Source organism: Chlorocebus sabaeus, chromosome 10, assembly GCF_047675955.1.
Source record: "Chlorocebus sabaeus isolate Y175 chromosome 10, mChlSab1.0.hap1, whole genome shotgun sequence".
NCBI classification, from domain to species: domain Eukaryota; kingdom Metazoa; phylum Chordata; class Mammalia; order Primates; family Cercopithecidae; genus Chlorocebus; species Chlorocebus sabaeus.
Window position 1 is genome coordinate 1,160,364 of NC_132913.1, and position 22,925 is coordinate 1,183,288.

At 46.6% G+C, this 22,925-nt stretch overlaps 1 protein-coding gene across 5 annotated transcripts in view; it reads left to right on the plus strand.

The window, feature by feature from the left end:
* ARHGEF4 (Rho guanine nucleotide exchange factor 4) overlaps positions 1–22,925 on the plus strand; it is a 209,577-nt gene that overhangs the window by 123,058 nt on the left and 63,594 nt on the right. The window contains exon 1 of one of the 5 annotated variants that reach the window (XM_037986348.2): positions 2,873–3,495. The exons of 3 other annotated variants lie outside the window; for them this stretch is intronic. In XM_037986348.2, the coding sequence (XP_037842276.1) occupies positions 3,130–3,495 (366 nt within the window). In that variant the 5' untranslated portion in view covers positions 2,873–3,129. Of the gene's footprint in view, positions 1–2,872; positions 3,496–22,925 lie in introns of those variants that run through there. One more of the 5 variants, XM_037986346.2, reaches the window with a different exon arrangement.

Sequence of the window (22,925 nt, forward strand, 5' to 3'; positions counted from 1 at the left end):
AGCTGTCCTCACCCCCAGGGTCTTACAAAACACGGATCCCCTTTTCACACTGGAGTTCAAATGGGGACACTCTACCCTTACCCACAGGACACCTAGGAGCAGGAGACCTGATTCAGATTTACTGAGGTCTCCAGAAGATTAAAAAGGGAAATGGACTCAGTAAAAGCATGGGGCTTGGCTGTCTGGCTGACACAGTGGCTCACACAGGCTCCTGCTCAGGCCACAGCCATCTTTATGCACTGGCATGGCACCCTCCACTTAGCAGCACACCTCAGGCCCCTAAAAGTCCTGACCCGAGACAGCGAGAATCCTCCCTCTCCTTCCCAGCTGACCGTTGGGTCCAGCCCCCTTGTTCCTCCAGGGGCTGCTTGCCCAGCACAGAGCCTGCAGCAGGTGCACTGTACTCCCTGGACACAGTGGTGGGTAAGGCCCCTCTGCTCTCACAGCACACTTGGTCTGCAGGGAGCAGACGGGGGAGAAGCAGCAAGCCACTGACAGACAGAATAAGTGCTCGGAAGGAATCAGTGAAGCCTCACTGAGGAGGGACATTCACTGAGATCTGAAGACCAAGAAGGAGCCAAGCCATGAAAAGCCAAGAGCATCCCAGGTGAAAGGGGCAGTAAGTGCCAGGCCCTGAGGTGAGAAGGAGCAGCAGCAAGGTGGTGGCTGTGGCAGAAGTGCAGGCAGCAGGAGACAGAGAGGGACAGGAGGAGGAGGAGAAGTCAGGCAGGCAGAACATGCAGCATCCCCCAGGTCTTACGAAGTGTGAGGGGAAGCCTCTGAAGATATTGATGCAGGAGAGGAGCAAGATGTGATTTATGTGTATTTTAGAGCTCCCTTGGGCTGCTCAGTGGGTGACACTGCCACTGTCGCCAAGCACAGTATGGCGGTGGTAGCAGTGGAGTAAGAGAAATGGACGACTTGGACGTTTATTTTGGAGGTAGACCGCACAAGACTTGCTGATGGCCTGCGAGGGGTAGTGGACTCTGGCAGTGGCCCCAGCACTTCTCCCCACCCACCAGGGCTAAGCTTGCAACCTTGGAAGGACAGCTGTAGGACACAGATGGTGACCCCAGGCAGAAGAGCCTGCATGAGAAATGAGGAGTGGGAGAACTGCTCTTCCCAAGGACAAGAAAGAATGGAATCAGGCTGGGTGCAGTGGCTCACATCTGTAATCCCAGCACTTTGGGAGGCTGAGGCGGGTGGATCACGAGGTCAGGAGATCAAGACCATCCTGGCCAACATGGTGAAGCCCCGTGTCTACTAAAAATACAAAAATTAGCTGGGCTTGGTGGCACGTGCCTGTAATGCCAGCTACTTGGGAGGCTGAGGCAGAAGAATCGCTTGAACCAGGGAGTCGTAGGTTGCAGTGAGCCGAGATCACGCCACTACACTCCAGCCTGGTGACAGAGCGAGATTCCATTTCAAAAAAAAGAATGGAAGCAGAGGCTGGAAGGTTGCATGCTGGGTATAAAGTGACCAGGAAAGGTACTCTTTGCTGGAGGAACTGAGGAGGGGGCCTTGATGTGATGATCTGAGTCACCTCCCAATTCCCATCCAGTTAAACACCCAGCAACACCAGTTATTACCTTAAGCATGTACGGAGCTTCTGGTCTACATAGGCCTGTGGGGGCCTACTGCCCCAGCCCCTGGGTTGTTAGGTCGGATATTCATATACTCAAGATAGACAAGATACTAGAGGTCTCACAAGGAGAGGGGATAGCGTCTATGAAGCTGCAGAACCCCTTATGGTACAGAGCTTGGAGCACATATAGCTTCCAGATGGAGATAGGCCACAGGAAATGGACCCCAGTGGAGGGCAGAGCACCAAATGCCCAGTTTTCTAACACCCACCCTATACTAGCTGGTGTGCTGGAGCAACGCATGCACCTCTCATTTCATCCTCTCCCTCTCAATACTTCTGCTGCTTACATTAGAACCCGCCCCCAAGGGCTTTGGGGGAACTATGATGCCGTGCACATGGTGGGGGTGGGCAGTCAGGGGAAGGCCATCAGCAGCCCTGATTAGCCGCTCTCACGACTGCCCCTCAACCTCCAAAGGGAGACCGAGCCTCCCACAGTTCTTCACCTCCTGCAATTTGCATTTGCATTTCATATTTTGACTTCTTGTCACCTTGTGTGGAGCTTCTGGGTGGACTCTAAGAACCTACAAGAACCTATGTGTGTCTGGGAGGGGCAGATGAAATAGTAATGCCCTTCCCTATCCACCCCTCACCTCGCACAGACACTCCGGGAAAAACCTGTAACTCCTGGCTCCTTGCCCTGCGCCTCATGGCCCCCATCTGTGTGTGTGAACTCTTGCACTGTAAAATCCAGTCACTGAACTCTTCCACACGCTTTCTAAAATCGTTTGGCATGGACTACTTTGCACGGCCCCTTAATCACCACGGGGTGTGCCCCAGGAAGGGTGCGCTCCTGCCAGGGCTGTTGGGAGGGTCGCAGGCGGCAGGTGGTTCCCGCTCACCCGGCGCGTGGCTGAGCGGAGATGAGGGGCGTGTCTGGGCCGCACGCTCCCCCGCCGGCGATGCACGTCTGCCCGCCCGGTGTCTGCCCTGCCCGGCGCTAGCGGGGCCACCTGCTTGCGTCCTCGCCCGGGATGGCGTGGGATGCGCCGCCAACAGTCCGAGCTGGAATCCTTGCAAAGAAAAAGTGGGCGCCCACCAGTCCTCACCACTGCTGCCACCACGACGCGCCTGGGCGTCGCCTTCTCAGGATGGCCCTGTCCTGACAGGCTGCGGACGCAGGTGGCGGCGGCGCGGCCCTGCGGGCACCGAGAGCGACCCGGAGCCCCGCGCCCGCGCCCGCCGCCGCCGCCGCTCCAGACCTGCGTGCGCGCCTGCGTGAGCGCGTGCCGACCGGGCCCGCGACCCACACTGGGGTCGCTGCCGCGGCTCCGCGCAGGCCGGGCTGCCAGTAGTGGGCAGCGAGCTGACGCGCCGCGCCCTGCCTGGAGGGCGTCTGGCCTCGCTCCCAGCCGCGGGCGCCCAGCGCCTGCCGAGGGTCCCCGCCGCCGCGGCTGCAGAGCCCGAGCCTGGGGCCAACCGAGAGCCTCCTTAACGGAGCCCCATGATGTCAGCGGGCCCGGAGCGGCGGCCGCGCGGCGACGAGGATGGGGCTGAGGACGCCGCGCGGCCGCCCGCACGCCCCTCGCCCTCCGACGGCGACCCTGGCCCCGGCCCCGGCTCGCGCGTCCCGTCCCCCGGCAGCCCCGCGGCCGCCGCCCCGCCGCCCCCGGCCCAGCCTCCCCCGAGCCTGTGGCTGGAGCTTGGGCCCGCCTGCATGCGGGCGCAGCAATGCCTCAGCGAGTCCAGCGGGCAGACGAGTGGCGATCTCGGCACTAGCAGCAGCAGCAGCGCTGGGCTGTCCCCGGGCTCCGACTCGGACAGCAGCGGCGTGGTGTGTGGCGGCCGCGGCGGCATGCGCGGCGCCCTGTCCCGCTCCTGGAGCCTGGAGAGCCTGCGCTCGGCCACCGCCGGTAAGGGCGCCGCCGCCCCCGCGCCGCGCGCGCCCTCCCGCGCCCGGGTCTGTGCTCTTGCGACCCTCCCCTCCTCCTGCTTTTCCTTTTCCTCCCTCACTTTCTGCCTGTCGTTTCCATCTCCTGGTCCCTTCCTTCCCATTGCTTCGCCCTTCTCTTCCTTTTCTTTTCCTGGTTTCCTTCTGATTCCCCCTACCTGTCTCTCTGATCCACGTCTACTGGTGGGCCACTTGTTACAGCCGGGACCTTGTTGGCCCCCATAGCAGGGCGCATTGTCAACTGGGAAACTGAGTGATTAAGGTGAGACTAGAATTTGGTGCCTGATGCGCTGTGTTCCTTTCCCCGAACTGTTCTTGACCAATTGCATCTGTCTGGCTTTTCCTACGGCAGCTGCTTAGCCTCTCTAAAGCCAGGAGGAAGGAACAGGGCCGCGGCCCGAGGGTGGAACGGATTGCGCCACCTGGCTGTGAGTGTGCTTGGTCCTGACCCCAGGGCTGCGGCTCCCAGCGGAGGGGGCTGGTCCTGGGCCCTCTGAACAAGACTGTGCTTTATAGACCTGACATTGCTCTGGTGTCTCCTGGGACCGTGTGCTCCCTGTAGTGCTCCCGAATCTACCTGGAGGGCTGAATTTGGGTTACTGGTTGAGAGAAGAGTTTGTCCCTAAATATTAATCGAGCAAGGAAGTCGAGAGTGATTTTATGAATGGTGATCACCTACCCTTGGTTATTTGCTGACAGAATTCCTTATATTTCACTTCTTGCGAACATTCTCAAATATGGTAGCTTTTGCAGTGGGGTTTGTCAAGGGAGACAGTTGCTGCCTGAAAATGAGGGAGTTATACACTCACTATGCTTCTGCATGGGGCTGGAGGTGCACCCTGTGAAAGCTACAGGGCCTCACTTAGGTGTGGAATGAGACTCTGAGGTCGGGGTCAGAGCATCAAAGGCAGAGGAGCAGAGGGCCATAGGGATGGCAGAACGTGGAGCACAGGCCTTGTTGGGGAGGCATAGAGCAAGGTCGGCTCTGGATGGGTTGAGAGCACCTGGAATGACAGATTCAGGGTTTGGACTTTGCAGTCAGCGAGTTTGGAAGAGGGAAGTGAAGGACATGCAGACCTCCGCATTGAGCACTCCATGACTCATCTGCCCTCTCCCAAAACATACACATGAAATTCAGAAAAGTTGAATAATCCAGCTGTTGATGTCTCCTCCAGCTGAGAGTTTTCCATTGTTCTGCAGCTCTGATTCCATCACATCCTGGTTCCCTGGAAACTATCCTTTCCCTCCGCTCTGGAGCTTAAATAGAACCCATTTTGGGAACCCCAAGCTAGATTATATCCTAAGTGGGGCCTGTGAAGCAAACTGGCAGCAGTCTCCTGCCCCTTTCCTTAGATGGTTTTCCTTCCTTTCCAGAGGCCTCAGCCCTCCTGGGGACACCTCCTCCTTCCTTCCTTCTGTCCCAGGGTAAGTGCACCAGTGAGACAGATGGAAATGGAAGAGACCCTAGTTTATTAGGCAGCCCTAAGATCCAGGGACTCCCTGGTTTATTAGACAGCCCAGGGACACAGAGGCAGCCTGGATGATTTTCAGAGATAACATTGATGTTTGCATGAAGATCTGGAGAGAGAGAGAGAGAGAGAGAGAGAGAGAGAGAGAGAGAGTTGGGGGCAGGGGGTGGGGAAGGAGGACAGGGTAAAAGCTGAGACCTAGGAGGTTGCTCTTTGAGGGGTGCAGGGCTGCCTGGCAATGGCAGGGCAGGGTTTAAAACAACGTGATGTTGTCAGAGTTGATGTGAGACCCAGAAATGAATGTTGTGCCCGTCGCAGACACTGCACCACTGAGGATGGGCTCTGGGTATCTCTAGGTCCATAGGCAGCACGCTACCCCGGGAGTGCTGGTCAGTAACCAGCCACAGAGGCGCTGAGGAAGACATTTAAAGTCAGCTCTTCATCTTCTCTGCCCCCACTCCCTGCCTTGTTTGGTAGGACCTGCATTCCCAGTGACCGATGCTCGACGTGTGAAAAGACACTGCCGTGTATGCCTTAGAGCTGGTTGAGTCTGTGAAGCTGTCTGTCCTTCTCTACTGGTCAGAATTAACTGTGGTGCCTAAGACTCGCCTCTCTTCTTTACAGTGGCACTGGCTATTTCCCATCTCTGGGAGGAATTGCGGAAACAGGCACTCCAATAATCCTCTTTGAATATGTGGTTCAGATGAGGAACTCTGGTTGGAAAAGGCTGGTAAAAGAGGAGGACTTGAAGGGAGGAGAGAAGGGAAGTTACCTTTGGAGCGCTCCCTGCATGCCAGGCACAGTATTCCCTGCTAACCTCGATTTGAAACAGGCTCAGAGGTGTGGTAACTTACCCAAGGTTACCTGGTGAGGCTGTGTCTGAGCAGAGCTTCAGACCCGGGTGCGCGTAACATGATGGGGCCCTTTGCTGGGTTTTCAGCCAGTCTGTGCCAGCGAGGACGGGCAGCATGCCGGTCTGGCTGGTGCGTCGGAATAGTCCTGACTGCTCACACGCTCGCTGATGTTACTGTTCTCATTCAACAACCATGGCTTTTTCCTGGGTGCCAGCTTTCCTATTTGCAAAGGAAAGAAATTAAAAGTGAAGGTCTGACCTCTTTGCTAATTACCTCTAAAATGCCATGACTCTAGTCAGGGGTATTGATCTGGGGGCTGTGCCCCACTGAGTCGCCACTGGTGGCACATCGTGTTTCTGTTTGACTCTAACGTCTGAGACAAAGGACACGTGTTTAACTGAACTGCGTTTCTCTCTTAAGGAAGATTAAGAGTTCCCAGTCAGGGATCCTTAGCACTGCTTGATTTTTGTGTGATTTTTGTAGTGGGGCCTGTCCCTAAACATTTTTGGAGTTCCCAGCAAGAATCTGAAAAGTGAGTGCTTGGGACTGGGTAGCAGCTTCCTCACAGGGCACAGCAGTAGACAGAGAATCCAGGCAGGACCTCTAGACTCGCCTTGCTTTCAAAAGACTCCTTGAATTTTAAATGCTCTGTGTTGGCATTTCCACAGAAATGTCGTTCATCTGGTTGTGGAGAGGACTTCCCTTTGAGGTAGAATCCGAACGCGAAATGTAGCTGACAGGGTGGAATTTCCGTGACTCTTCTTTCTGCCCCGCTGTTTTCATCTCCCCTCGGGCCCCTGGAGCCTCCAGCCCATCAGCCGTGCTGCCACACTGCCGGTACTCAGCTGAAGCTTTCACAATTTCTGTTCTGGATGTGTCATCTGACAAGCCATATTCCCAGTTCGGGCTTCTGGGGTGACAGTTTTCATGTTCACCTGCTTTTCCATGGTCAGTGTCGTGGGATCCCTTCTTGGTGGAGAAGCCATGCTGCTTCCACATCCCCCCCACCCCCAGGCCTCTGCAGCATGCATGCGGCTCAGGAGCATCCACAGGCTAGGCCTCTCCTGCAGCCAGACGTTTATTTAACACCTGTTGTGTTCCAGGCACAGTGCTAGGCTCTAGAGGTGGTAGATGAATCATACACATTTCTTGCCCTTAAAGAAATCACAGCACAGGGAGACAGACAGTGATGCCCCATTATGTGTGCTAAGCGTGCTGCCTGAAGCTCAAAAACAGGGTTATAGCAGAGGTTCTGAGTTATTCTAGTGTAAGGGTACAGACTGAAGTCAGCAAAGGCAAAGGGCACTCAGAGTAGAGGCCAGAAGATCCCAGGCACCAGCTTCCAGGTGTCCCCTCCTGTGGAATCACGTAGACGATGCTTCATTCAGTCTGCCTCAGTGTGTGACACCTATGAAATATTGCCAACCAGATAAGTTCCCCAAGCCTTGGTGTTCAGGGTTCTTGTTGGAGGTCAGTCATTTAGGCAGGCAGCACCAATGAGGCTGACCTTAGTTGCTCAGTCTCTAGCCCCTCCAAAGGTCAAACTAATATAGCATAGTTCAAGCCCCCCACCCACCCCTGACCATAAATCATATTGTTGGGGGAATTATCAGGCATGGCCCAAGGCCCTAGATACACAAAGTCACTCTGATCAGTCAGGATATTCCTAGGGCTTAAGGGTGATCTCCTAGAAGCTGATCAAGGGCCAGTTCTTCCTTTGGAATTTGTAGTGTTTAAACATCCCCAAGCCTTTACTGCACAGATGAGGAAGCTTAAAGTAGGACCCAACCTATAATGAGGGGCAGGCCAGGAAGGAAATGGTTCAGAGAACCCATTCAGAAGGAGGTGCTCCCTGAGGCCTAAGACCTGCAAGTTAGCCTTGGTAAGGAACAGGTTGGTAAAAGCCTTTGGGAGACACGACTAACATAAATCAATGCAGAAGGATGTAGGAAGGCAGGGAACCTGTATGCCCTGGGCCCCGTTCTGGGTACTGCATTGGATGCTTTCAGTCTGCAGCAGTTGGAAATAGTATGAAATGAGAAGCACTGCAAGAGGTGAGGCGAGAGACAGGCCGGCTGCAGCTCCCTACTAAGAAATACGAACTATTGGCCAGGTGCAGTGACTTACGCCTGTAATCCCAGCACTTTGGGAGGCCAAGGCGGGCGGATCACGAGGCCAGAAGTTTGAGACCAGCCCGGCCAAAATATTGAAACCCTGTCTCTATTAAAAATACAGAAATTAGCCGGGTGTGGTGGCATGCGCCTGTAGTCCCAGCTACTTGGGAGGCTGAGGCAGGAGAATTGTTTGAACCCAGGAGGCAGAGTTTGCAGTGAGCCGAGACTGTGCCAATTGCACTCTAGCCTGGGCCACAGAACAAGTCTCCATCTCAAAAAAAAAAGAAATAGGAACTATGCATGATAGTTGGAGCTGTGGAGAGGTTTTAAGCAGAAAGTTTTTGTGGCTACTTTGCTTGCTTGCCTGCTCTCCCCTCTTAGAGATGATCGTGGGTAGAAAATGCATTTAGTATGCCTAACCTGCTGATTACATAGCTTAGCCCAGCCTACCTTAAATGTGCTCACAACACTTACATTAGCCTGCAGCTGGGAAAATCATCTGACACAAAGCTGATTTTATACTAAAGTGTTGAATATCACATGTAATACTGTACTAAAAGTGGAAAGACAGAATGGTTGCATGGGTACTTGAAGTACAGTTTTTACTGATATGTACCACTTTTGCACCATCATAAAGTCAAAAAATCATATGTCGGCTGGGCACAGTGGCTCACAAAATGCTGTAATCCCAGCATTTTGGGAGGCTGAGGCGGGCGGATCACGAGGTCAGGAGAGCAAGACCATCCTGGCTAACATGGTGAAACCCCATCTCTACTAAAAATACTAAAAAAAATTAGCCGGGCATGCTAGTGGGGACCTGTAGTCCCAGCTATTCAGGACGCTGAGGCAGGAGAATGGTGTGAACCCAGGAGGCGGAGGTTGTAGTGAGCCGAGATCGCGCCACTGCACTCCAGCCTGGGCAACACAGTGAGACCCCATCTCAAAAAAAAAAATCATGTGTCAAACTATCGTTATGTCAGAGGCCATCTGTATTTATTTTTAAAGTCATATACGGTAAAAGGCATGCTTTTTGATGTACAATTCTTAGAGTTTGACAGATACATGCAGGTAACTACCCACCATAATAAAAATATAGAAGGGTTTTATTGCCCCAGAACATGAGTGCAGCCCTTTGTGGTCCACTCCTTCCCCCACCTCCAGTGCCTCGCTGATCTACACTCCATCCCTACGGATTTGCCTCTTCCATGATGCCATAAAAATGGAACCATATCATGCTGCCCTTTGACTGGCTTCTTTAACGTCACGTATTGCGTTTGAAATTCATCCTCATGTTGTTGCATTTATCCTTAGGTTTTTCCCTCTTGGTTGCTGAACAGTATTTCAGCAAATGGATGTATCACAGTTTGTCAACCATTCACTAGCTGAAGGATATTTAGATTGTTCCTACTTTTAGGGTGTTACAAATAAAGCTGCTGTGAACATTAGTGTGTGAGTCTTGTATGGACGTAAGTTTTCATTTTCTTGGGTAAATACCTAAGTGCGTGTTTGACTGTATAAGAAACTGTCAACTCTTTCAAAGTAGCTTTACCATTTTACAGTTCCCCTTGATACATATTCTCACCAACACTTAGTATTGCCAGGTTTTTCAAAAGCCATTCTAGGCTGGGCATGGTGGCTCATGCCTGGAATCTCAGCATTTTGGGAGGCTGGAGTAGGTGGAGATCACCTGGGTCAGGCGTTCGAGACCAGCCTGGCCAACATGGTAAAATCCCGTCTCTACTAAAACTACAAAAATTAGCCGGGCATGGTGGCACACGCCTGTAATCCCAGCCACTCGGCAGGCTGAGGCAGGAGAATCACTTGAACCCGGGAGGCGGAGGTAGCAGTGAGCCAAGATCGCATCATTGCACTTCAGCCTGGGCAACAAGAGCGAAACTCCATCTCAAAAAAAAAAAAGAAAAAGAAAAAGAAAAGAAAAGCCATCTATTAGGTATGTAGTATCTCATTTGGTTTTCATTTGCATTCTCCTGGCAACTCCTAATGCTGGGCATCTTCTCGTGTGGGTATTTGGCATATGCATATCTTCTTTGCTATAGCATCCAGACCCACATAATTGTTACTGGATTGTTTGTTTTCTTATTGTTGTGTTTGGAGAGTTCTTTATATATTCTGAGTGCAAGTACTTTGTTAGATATGTGATTTGCAAATATTTGTTCTAATCTGTGGCTTGTATTTTACTCGCTAATGGCGTCTTTTGCAGAACAAAAGTTTGTAATTTTGACGGAATCCAATTTTTCATCTCTCTGTCGTATAAAACATACTTTTGGTGTTACATCTCGGAACTCTTTACCTAACCTGAGGTCACAGAGATTTTCTTTTATGTTTGTTTCCTTCTAGAAGGTTTTACAGTTTTATATTTTATACTTAGATCTATGATCTATTTTAAGTTAATTTTTTAAGGTTCAAGATAAGAGTGAAGGTTCATTTTTTTTTGCATATGCATGTCCAATTTTTGTAGCACCATTTAACAAGACTATTTTTTTCTCTATTAATTTCCTTTGTACCTTTGTCAAAAAACAACAGTCTCTATTTGTATTGGTCTATTTCTATTTCTGTTCTGTTCCATACTGTAGTTTTAAGTCAGTTATGTGAGTCCTCCAATTTTGTTCTTCTTTTTTTAACATTGTTTTAGTTATTCTTTTTTGCCTTTTCATATACATTTTAAAACCAACTTGTCAATATTGGCCAGGTGTGGTTGCTCATGCCTGTAATCCCAGCACTTTGGGAGGCTGAGGCGGGCAGATCACGAAGTCAGGAGTTCGAGACCAACCTGACTGACATGGTGAAACCCCGTCTCTACTAAAAATACAAAAATTAGCCAGGCATGGTGGTGGGCGCCTGTAATCCCAGCTACTCAGGAGGTTGAGGCAGGAGAATTGGTTGAACTTGGGAGGCAGAGGTTGCAGTGAACCGAGATTGCGCCATTACACTCCAGCCTGGGCAACAGTGTGAGACTGTCTCAAAAAAAAAAAAAAAAAAAAAAAAAAGAATCAACTTGTCAGTATCTATAAAATATCCTCTTGAGTTTTGATATGGATTGTGTTGAATCTGTAGATCAATTTTGGGAGGATTGAAATCTTAACAGTATAGAGTCAGTTTATAAACATCATATATCTGAGGCGAGGCGGCCATGCCAAGAGCTCCCCACCAGACCTCACTGCAGTGCCCGTACATTTTGGGGAATTCCTCTCTTCTTGACGTTTCCAATATATTTCCAAGTTCCTGGGTCTGCTAGAAAGTGACTTTCCTTACTAATCTATAAGGCTGGGGGCCCCATAAGTCAGATACTAAGCTAGTTTTTCCAACAGGCCTTTATAAGCATCGGCTCCATAAAGTCAACCGTAGCTTTTTTAAAGTGTCTGATTAGATTTAATTAAATGAACATCATTCTCAAGTAAGTCATTCCAGGCAAGACCTCCGGTTGTGTAACTAATGTTTCTAATAAATAGCCTGTTAACAAGGAAGACAGATTCTTACTGAACCTATGAAATAATTATATTGCTGCGAAAATAAGAATACTCAGTTAAGAGTTTGCAAATTCTGAGGGCTTGGGCAGGAGAAAAATATATCACTTAACAAATGTTTCATTTCAGTTTATAAGAGCATAGTCTACTAAAGGCCTACTAATGAGTTAAAGATACCTTTAAAGGAAAGAAAAAAGGGGATCCTAATATTCCAGAAAACAGAACATTAAAATATCAACAATGCTCCTAATAAGAGCCACAGTCATCTTCTTAGTTCATTTGGTTTTATGTGATTAATCCTTGCTCCACTGTCTTGGGTTTGCAGTCTCTTGAACCTGCCTTCAGAACTAGAGTTCTGGAAATCCTGACTCAGTCCTCTGTTGTGGTCTCAAAGTTGTTGACATAACATCGTCAGAAGCCTGCACCCAGGAGTTCCTGGCAGGGTCCTTTCCAAAGAAGAGACTGTCTTCTTTGTTGAAGAAGCACTCAGCCTAGTAGCTGAAGCTTCTGAACAAACCAAAAACCTCTCTGTAAACTATCTGTGAAAGACTTAAAGTGGCTGTGGTTAATGTGTTACTGATGATTTTCAAAAGCGAAAGATCTGCTGAGAGCTCATACTAAGGATAGTGAAACTGGCAAAGAAATGTGATTGTTTCTGCAATATACAAAACACGATAAAATCAACACATTTTAGACAACAAAATTACATAATGATTAACCTTACTTTCAAAGAAGATAGTTAACATTATACCTAACTGTAGAAATGGATGAACATAATCTTTAGTATCTTCAGATACAACATATTATAATCCTGACAAAGTTATATAATGAATATACCAAGCATACAGTTGGAATATACAAAAATTATACCAAGAATATCTATAAAGAGATTCAGTAAGTCTAGAGCAAGCTCTAAACATCTGTATATTAATAAACCTCCACAGGTAAATGATGTGAACCCCCAATTAAAACTGCTGGCCTTCAAGAAGCTGGATTCAAATAAAAGAAGTAAAGTTGCAATCAAGTTAACATTTAAAAAATAAATGAGGCCGGGATGTGGTGGCTCACGCTTATAATCCCAACACTTTGGGAGGCTGAGGCAGGCGGATCATGTAAGGCCAGGAGTTCAAGACCAGCCTGACCAACACAGTGAAAGCCTATCTCTACTAAAAATACAAAAATTCACCAGGCGTGGTGATGCAGGCCTGTAATCCCAGCTACTTGGGAAGCTGAAGCAGGAGGATCACTTGAGTCAGGAGGTGGAGGCTGCAGTGAGCCAAGGTCGTGCCACTGCACTCCAGCCTGGGCAACAGAGCAGGACTGTGTCTCAAAACAGTAAATAAATAAATGAAATTATGACTGCTAGCCCCATACTAGCACTTCTTCCAAGTTACTCTTTGATACCAGGCAGAGGAGCACCAGAGCTCTGATAAGTGGAAACTCATCATGGACAGTGAATGCTCTGGCACTTCTCTAGGAGCTTCCCATAAAGCATAACGTTTCCCAAATATTTACCATTTTTGGATATCTAGAGAAGGTTCAGCATCTCTTCCGATTCGACAGCTCTTCCCATTCAGCTCATCAGCAGTAACATGTCCAATATTACATATCAAAACTTAAATATTCCTAGCACTTGTTTTTTCTGCAAGGTGAGAGAATAGATGATTTATTAATTTCCAGGAGCCTACTGGGAAATCTCAAAGACAATTTTAAGTATAAAAGTTATATTTAGTGTTTGATTTTGGAAACACAAAATATCAAAGTTGTCCGTTGTCTGTTATCAGAAGTCATCTGATTTAAATGCTGATTAAGATAGAACCTTGCTGGGTGCAGTGGCTCATGTCTGCAACCCCTGAGCACTTTGGGAGGCGGAGTAGGGCAGATCCCTTGAGCTCAGGAGTTCGAGACAAGCCTGGGCAACATGGCAAAACCTTGTCTCTACTTACCAAAAAAAAAAAAAAAAAAAAAAAGCCAGGCATGATGCCACATTCCTGTCGTCCCAGCCACTTGGGAGGCTGAGGTGGGAGGATTGCTTGACCCTGGGAGGTTGAGGCTACAGTGAGTCGAGATCACACCACTGCACTCCAGATGAGGCAACAGAGTGAGATCTTGTCTGGGGGAAAAAAAAAAAAAGATAGAAACATGGGCTACCAAGAACAGTACTTGGCTACTTATTTGACCAAAGTGACAATAATTTTTTTTCCCTATCAACCTTGGCCTATAGGTTTTATTTTATTAAAAATAAAATATTTTTAAATGAACATAACTGTAAAGAACCCTAACTCTTTTGTTTGTTGTTTTTTGTTTTTTTGTTTTGTTTTGTTTTTTGAGACAGCGTCTATCTCTGTCTGCCAGGCTGGAGTGCAAAAGCATGATTTTGGCTCACTGCAACCTCCATACTTCGTAGGCTCAAGTGATCCTCCCACCTCAGCCTCCTGAGTAGCTGGGACTACAGTAGGCGCACGCCACCATGCTCAGCTAATTTTTTTTGTATTTTTTGTACAGACGGATTTTGCTCAGGCTGGTCTCAAGCTCCTAAGCTCAAGCAGTCCGCCTGCCTTGGCCTCCCAAAATGCTGGAATTACAGGTGTGAGCTACTGCGCCTGGCAGCTTTTTTGAGTAAGAAATTTTTGTTTTCTGAAATATTCAAGGGCATGACAAAGTTAACATAAAACACAAGAATTGATTATGATAATACACAGAATCTCTGCCATCTAAGTAGATTCCACAGAAAGCAACTGATAACCTTCTACAGCCTCTTGACCTATAACCCAAGAATTGTTTAACAGAGGCTCAATTTTTTGCATCAGTGTAACATTTGATACTAAAGCTTTTTCCTTTTCCTTTTTTAAAAAAATAAGTTAATCAGTCTCAGGTGTAAAGCTCTTTTTTAAGAGCAGTGTCTGTGACACCCAGGGGTTGCCTTGGGTGCCTGGACGGATGGATGTGCTGTCTGAGGACCACAGTCCAGGACGAATAGATTTGGGTGAGGGAGATGCTGAATTAAGTTCTGGACATGTGGACAACTTGAACTTAGCAGTGAGGATCGCTCCCCTCCTTCCAAGTGTCTAAGGAGCTAATTGTGTTCATCATTTTTTAGTTTTCTGTATTTCCTGATGCTTTGACATCTTGGGGCCTTCCAGACCCTGGAGACTGCCCCTCGGAGGGCTAGCTAATTCTGAGAGACAGCACACACCCACCTGAGAGCATGCTCTTTAGATGCAAACCACCAGGCCACAGCCCATACTCTCAAAACCTCCTCTGCTGGGCTCTCACCTGCTGAGCGACTGGGCCCCTACCTCAGTCCCCCCAGGCCCAGGTACCAGACAACTCGGGACAGCCCTCACTCCAGAGCCTGTGGAAATTATTCAGGCCAGCCTGTCTTATGCCCACCTGCCCCACTTTGCCTTGCCTTTCCCATGGAAGTGACAGTAAAGGCTCTTGCCCCCATTGCCCTGCTCCCTGCCTCCAGTCCCACCTGTGCCGCCCAGAAGGCTGCACACGGCATGCCCTGCTCCCCACTTCTACAGAATTGTAAGTAGAACTGGAAGAACTGTAATGGCTTCCTTGACAGCCATTTCCATGTCTGTGTGTCTTACCACACATGATTAAAACAAATCCCTGTCACATTTTAAAACATGAACTACTCTGAGAGGCATTGCTCGGCGTCCAGGCCTGGCACTGAGGCGTCGCTGTCCCATCACAGTGTTCTGTGTGGTCACAGGCAGAGGACACTGCTGAGGCAGGCGGGAGAGGAGAAAGGGCAGGCGCTTAGGAGGGTTCCACTCCATCCTCACTGCAGTTTTGTTTCTTAGGTAAGAAAGATGGGGGCTCCCGGAGGCTAAATAACTGTCCCGTGGGGGTCCATGACAGGGTGGCTGCTGGAGTAGACCAGGGTCGACTTCAAGTCTGTCCAAATCCCGTGTTTACTCTGCTCGGACTGCCCCCAGTCTCCGTGAAACGAGTGAGGGAATGGACACATGGAGAGGTTGTGCAAGGTGATGAGTGTGAAGGAGAAGCTCAGCCATGTCCTGGAACATTCCAGGGTGTGTGGCCCAGGGCATTGGTCTCGAGAGAGAAGAGGGAAAAGGGATCCATGAGTCAGATATGCTGGAGAATGTGGTTAAACATCTCAGAGCCTAGGACATTCCTGTTTGCATCTAGAGCTCTCAAAACTCATTTGGCCCCAGAATCATGTGTGTGTGTGTGTGTGTGTGTGTGTGTGTGTGTACACATCTGTACAACTAGTTTTCTGAGGATCACACTTAGAAAGTACTTTAGTTTCCTGCTTGTACCCGCATGCAGATGCTACATACCTTTCCTGAGCTCTGAGCATGGGGACAGAATAGTTAGGCCATCAGGAGGCCTTTCAAGCAGCCTTCTGAATTTCGGTCACTAAAGTCCATCAATAACTGTGCCAGCCGGTGATTCACAGGGAGATGGCAGGGAAATAGGAAGGCAGGTGTGAAAAGCCTCACTCCAGGAAGTTTCAGAAGTAAATACGAGGCCTGAAGTCTCAACCTAAAACTCTACAAGTGTAGGATGTGGTGGAGAAGGAAAAGGTGGGGTCTCAGACTGGGGGCGAGCTGACAGATGGCACCAGCCGGCTCCCGCAGAAGAGGGCCCATCAGAAAACCAAGCACAGCCTCGCCTGCAGAGAACCCAGAGGGAGGCGGTGCTGTGTGTGTGCAGTGTGTGTGTTTATATGGGTGTTTGTGGTGTGTGGGGTGTGTGTGGTGTGCATTAGTGTGTGTGGTCTGTGTGGTGTGTGTGATGTATGTGTAGTATGTTAGTGCATGGTGTGTTTGTGGAGTATATTACTGGGTGTGGCATGTTTGTGGTGTGTGTTAGTGTGCATGGTGTGTGTATTGGTGTGTGGTGTTTGTGTGGTGTATGTGATGTGTTTGATGTCTGTGTATGTTAGTGTGTAGTGTGTTGTGCTTCTGTGTATTGTGTGTTGTGTTTGTGGTGTGATGTGAGTGGTTTTTGTGTGGTGTGATTTGTGTGTGGTGTATGCTGTGCATTTGTAGTGTGTGGTGTGTGCTGGTGTGGTGTGTGTTAGTATGCATAGTGTGTGTTTGTAGTAGGTGCGTTAGTGTGTGGTGTGTGTAGTGTATGGTGCCTATATTGCATTGCATATGTTGTGTGTGTGGTGTTTTTTTGTGTATGGGGTGTGTTTATGATGTTTTGTATGTGGTATATGTTGTGCGTGTGTAGTGTTTATATTGTGTGTGTTTTGTGTGTATAGTGGTTGTATGGTGTGTGTGTTGTGCATGTGTGGTATAGGTTGTGTGTATGTTGTGAGTTTTGCGTGTTGTGTGTGTTATGTGTTGTATGTTGTGTATATGTGGTGCATATGTGTTGAATGTGTATGTGCTGTGTTGTGTGTGCTTTGTATATGTTGCATATGTGTAGTGCATGTATGGTGTGTGTGTGTGCTGTGTGCATTGTGCAAACGTGGTGTCTTTTGTGTCCTGTGCGTGTGTGGTTCATGTGTATGTGTGTATGTTGTGTGTGTTGTGCATGCATGGCGAGTTTTGTGTGTGTCACCAGGGGTTTGGTCTAGGTTCTGTTGCTCACCACACAGAAAGTCAATCACTGAGACAAGAAGTACTGCCAAGGAAGAAGGCTTTAATCAGGTGCTGCAGCCAAGGAGATGGGAGCTCAGTCTCAAATCCATCTCCCTGACCAACTAAAACTAGGGCTTTATATAGCAGGGAAGAAATGTAACAGTGTGTGAGAAAACAGGGACTAGGGAGGGGCAAGGAGGCATCTGGTGTGGTGATCTGGTGAGTTTTAGTTCTTTGACACTTCCTGAGAGTGCTTTTCTGAGGAAGGAACTCACATCAAACAAATACAAGTTTCAAACTTTAACAGCAGAAGGATCCATTCCTATGTTTATCCAAAAGCCAACTGTCTATGGGACCCTTGGGCTGGTTTCAGTCCCCCCTTTCTATTTATCAGTTCCTCAATCATGAGGAATCTAGTCATTGATCTTTCTGGCCGCTTCATTCTGAGGAGGGGTGTTGTAGGCAGCTCCATACCATGGCTGACCATGTAGCCACCCAGGCATCGAAGGTTAATCTAATGTAGAATTTTCTTCTGACATACAATATTTCTCTCTGGTCCACACTTCTGCCAAAGACAAATCACAGCAGGACCAACCCAGCTGCATAATAAGCTTCAGTCCCATATTCTCGGCCTGATCACTCACACAAAGTGCAGCATATAGACTCCCAGATTTTTGCTGGAACATCTCACAAGACCATTTCAGTCAAAGCCCTGAGAAAATAACCAGTCCCTTCAATTGTGTCCCATTAAAAAAGAAAACATGTGGTCTTCATGCAAAGAAACGCATTGCCATGAATGAAGAATGTTCACAAATAGTTTACAAATTTGGGAGAAATTAGGCAGAGAAATATGACTCAAATTCTGTTTACAAAAGTATACTCAATATACTGGAAGTATATTTCAAGGCTATAAATAACTCCAGAAAGAGTCTCCAGACTCTGAAAACAAAACAAAAAGAATCAGCAATATTTCAAACAACAAAAGCCATAAAAAGAATTATTTCTGTCTGCCAGTAGTTCAGTCCATGTGGTCACCTCCTGCTCTGCCTCACTTTGGGTTAGCAATCTTTAGGAACACATCAGCCTTTCATTTCGTGCAGTGGCAGTTCTCTAATCCAATGGCACAATCTCCAAAGTTATCAGACACCTGCACTCACGGGTCCTTTTCAAGAACTCCTCCAAAGAAGTAAGCCTTGGACTGTAGGTAATTCTAAGTCAGTTTTTTTGAGAAGGATCAAAGCAAAACAGCAATTGTGGATGACAGAAGTCTGGAGACAGCCATAGTTAATGACACCGTTGACAGGAAAATTTAGTTATTTCTGTGGCATATAACAATTTAACATGACAATCGTAACTATTACTGACAACATATATTAAGGCATATCAGAATTTTAGGAATCTCATATAATCCTAGAACACACGTTAGCAACACATCTATGTAAATGCAACTCGAAGGAAGCTAAACACCACCTCAGATTTGACAATGCTTCCTGCATAATTCTAACGTAACAAGCCTAATAATCCCACGATGTCTCTCTTGAACTTCAGGAAACCTAATATCCAAAAAGTTTAGTTTGAGCTCAAAAAGACTGAATTTAAAACTTGAAATTGGGCCGGGTGCGGTGGCTCACACCTGTAATCCCAGCACTTTGGGAGGCTGAGGCGGGCGTATCACGAGGTCAGGAGATTGAGACCATCCTGGCCAACACAGTGAAACCCCATCTCTACTAAAAGTATGAAAAAAAAAAAAAAATTAGCTGGGCATGGTGGCGGGTGCCTGTAGTCTCAGCTACTCAGGAGGCTGAAGCAGCAGAAGGGCGTGAACCCAGGAGGTGGAGCCTGCAGTGAGCCAAGATCGCACTACTGCACTCCAGCCTGGGCAACAGTGCAAGACTCAACGGAAAAAAAAAAAAAATCTTGAAATTGGCCAGGCGCGATGGCTAATGCCTGTAATCCCAGCACTTTGGGAGGCTGAGGTGGGCAGATCACCTGAGGTCAGGAGTTCAAGAGCAGCCTGGTCAACATGGTGAAACCCCATCTCTACTAAAACTACAAAAATTTGCCAAGCATGGTAGCGGGAGCCTGTAATCCCAGCTACTCAGGAGGCTGAGGCAGGAGAATGACTTGAACCCAGGAGGTGCAGGTTGCAGTGAGCCGAGATCACACCACTGCATTCCAGCCTGGGCGACAAAGCAAGACTCCATCTAAAAAAAAATACTTGAAATTTTGCTGTTAGAAAATCTGTCAGATTTCAAAGGTTTCAGACAGACACCCAGTATCACAAAATAGGATCATAAGTTTCTGTAAAATAGTCATTCAGGTAGTGAAAGTTACAATATTAAAATGTTTACTCTTTGATAGAGAGGAAACTCACTTTCTCAAACAATAAGACCTAATACCTATCATTCTCTCTAACATGTTACAAATTAAAACAATGTAATTGGTGTTTAGAAGTTACTGCTGGCAACACTTCAAACCACTGTATTAAAGTAGGTTACTCATCACATATGTCTAATTGTTAGTATTCTAGTAGCAGAACTGTGACCAAAAACATAAAAAACGTAAGTCTGGATGAGCATGGTGGCTCATGCTTGTTTTCCCAGCAATTTGGGATGCCGAGGCAGGTGGATAACTTGAGCTCAGGAATTCGAGACCAGCCTAGCCAACATGGTGAAACCCCATCTCTACTAAAAATACAAAAATTATCTGAGCATGATAGTGGGTGCTTGTGGTCCCAGCTACTTGGGAGGCTGAGGCAGGAGAATCACTTGAGCCCAGGGGCAGAGGTTGCAGTCAGCCAAGATCACGCCATCCAGCCTGGGTGACAGAGTATGACCGTGTCTCAAAAAAAAAAAAAAAAAAAATATATATATATATATATATATAGTAAGTCCTATGCCAAACTTAGCAAAGTAAGACAGACTAACATTTTTTCTCTATTACTAAAAACTGATAAATGCTAATATCAGTTTTGGAAATTTAGTATGAGAAATAATCCTTTACTTAAATACTATACAACAAAACAAGGAGAAAGTAAGAATAAGCACACAGCAATTTCTTTTCAACTATTTTGAAAACACGTCAATACACATTTCCAAGATTGGTTTCTAGATACAGTACTGACAACTGGTTAGGCAACCTTCACCACTCAAATCTGTAAACCAGTGCAGCACCTGCACATAATTTGTTTTCAGGTACATACATGAAGGCCCATCAGTGATAAACAGCTTGAGATCACAAATCACTTTTTTAAAGTTACTACTTAATCCAAGTGAATGTCACTTTAAATTAGTTTGAGAGAAATTCTACTCAATATAATTTCCTTAAGGATAAGGTCAATCTTTCCTGAATATTAAAACTACCCATATCACAGTTTTTCTTCGCCACCTAAAGGAAAAGATTTGAAACCAACTGAAATTGTTGGCTGAATTGAATTACCTTGGATATAAACACCATTTAAACATTTCTATTCTCACCTACTTTTTCCAAATTACAAAATATGTAATATACTATTTCTGTTCAGAACCTAAGTCTTTTATTATTTCCTTTTTTTATGGCCGGGAACCTTGAAACTCTCATAGCCCTCTAGATCATTAGAGGCAAGCAAATCCAACCAAATTTCAAATGGCTGCTGTGCTCCGTCAATTCCTGAAGACCAAACAAAGGTAGCCTAGGAATTCTAGATCAATAGAACAAATAATGACTTGCTAGAAATGCATAGGAAACAAGATAATTATTCATAGAACCAAATAAATGCCTTCTACTAAAAACTAAAAAAGCATCAGTTTTATATCTATGCATACACAAGCAAAACTCAGAACAGCAAACAAATGAAAACTAGAAAACAGGCCGGATGCAGTGGCTCACGCCTGGAATCCCAGCACTTTGGGAGGCTGAGGCAGGCGGATCACCAGGTCAGGGGATCGAGACCAGCTTGGCCAATATAGTGAAACCGCATTTCTACTAAAAATACAAAAATTAGCCAGGCATGGTGGCGGTGCCTGTAGTCCCAGCTACTCAGGAGGCTGAGGCAGGAGAATAGTTGGAACCTGGGAGGCGGAGGTTGCAGTGAGCGAGGCTGCACCACTGCACTCCAGCCTGAGCGGCAGAGCAAGACTCTGTCTCAAAAAAAAAAAAAAAAAAAAAAGTAAAAACAAACAGGAAACTGATCCCCCCATCATTTCCCCCACTCAGTTACCCTGGAGGCTACAGTGTTACCCAGAGCTGAGAAAACCCCACATAACGAATATTTTATTCCTGATAATGCAATTCAGTATCATTAAGTCCACCAATATTACCTTACATCCTGTGCAATCAAGAAATTCACCCTAGGCACATGACCAGTAAGTACTCTAGTGCCAGCAGTATCCATGCAAAACAACATAGTGTGAAGCAATGCAGACATGGACAGTAAATCCAGCTTCATGCTTAACTACAGTAAAAAAGAATCGCCAAACTGCCAATACATTTTTTTTTTTTGAGATGGAGTCCTACTCTGTCACCGAGGATGGAGTGCAGTGGCATCGTGTTGGCTCACTGCAACCTCTGTCTCCTGAGTTCAAGCAATTCTCCTGCCTCAGCCTCCTGAGTAGCTGGGATTACAGGCACCCACCACCATGCCCTGCTAGTTTTTATATTTTCAGTAGAGACAGGATTTCACCATGTTGGCCAGGCTGGTCTGGAACTCCTGACCTCAGGTGATCCACCCACTTCGGCCTCCCAAAGTGCTAGGATTACAGACATGAGCCACTGCACCCAGCCTGCATTTCTTTATAATATTTATTTTATTTTAATCAAGACTGAGAGCTTTAACTATGAAAATGTTAATTAGCCAAATTTCTCCAATTCTCTATCAGGTTTTAAAGAATACTTTATTATCTAAACTTTTTCAGCTTTCTATTTTTTCTGTTTGTGCATGAAGACAGACACACAGAGAAACCGAAAAAATTACATATGACTTACACAGACTATCCATGACATTCCTGGACTTTCCCTTCAGTCCCAGATTTTTTTCTTCCTTCTTTTTTTGCCGCCTCGTCTTCCTCCTCCTCCTCCCCCTCCTCCTTCTTCTCCTCCTCCTTTCTTTTCTTTCTTACCATTTTACTCTAGGCCAAAAGAATTTACCATACAAGATTATTTCTCATACAAAATTATCTTTTCTTCATAACCTTCCTTACCAAAAATACATCTTCATATACATAACGTTTTTCACATCTCTCTCCCTTACTTACTGATTCCTACTACCTTGTTTCATAAATAACCTTTTTAAAGCTGTAATTTGAACTAACTTTCAGATAACTTCTGAATTAGGCAAAATTACTGTTTTTCTAATAACACATCTTTTGGCGCATTTATATACCTTATCCTTAGTAACCTTAAATTTTAGTGAAACCCTAAAAAGCAAGAAATCCTGAACTATCAGATATGAGCATTTATATAGTTCAGAACAGTTCCACAATTTTCAGAAACATATTTCCCTATATCATAACGCTTTTTTTCATTGGAAGCAACCCGCATATCTAATGAGCATCAAAAATAATTTTCAGATTTTAAATTACACAAAATGTTTACCTAAAACATTTATCCCTTCATATTTAGCAGTTTATCTAGATTACTTCTGAAAACTGAGAGATTAGACACCATCATTTAAAGTTAGTGATTTCCTAAAGACTTTCTTCAAGGCAGCAGGACTACTGAAAGAATACACACTTCCAGATGTACTCTGATACTCCAAGAGCAAAGACAATGACAAGCTTCCTCATAAAGGAGAAAAATCAGGTTACTTAAAAGGAAAGAAAATCAGACTGATATCATACTTCTCATCTGTAACACTATGCTAAAAGACACTGGTACAATTTCTGTACAATTCTAAGGGAACGTTATTGTAATTTAAGAATTCT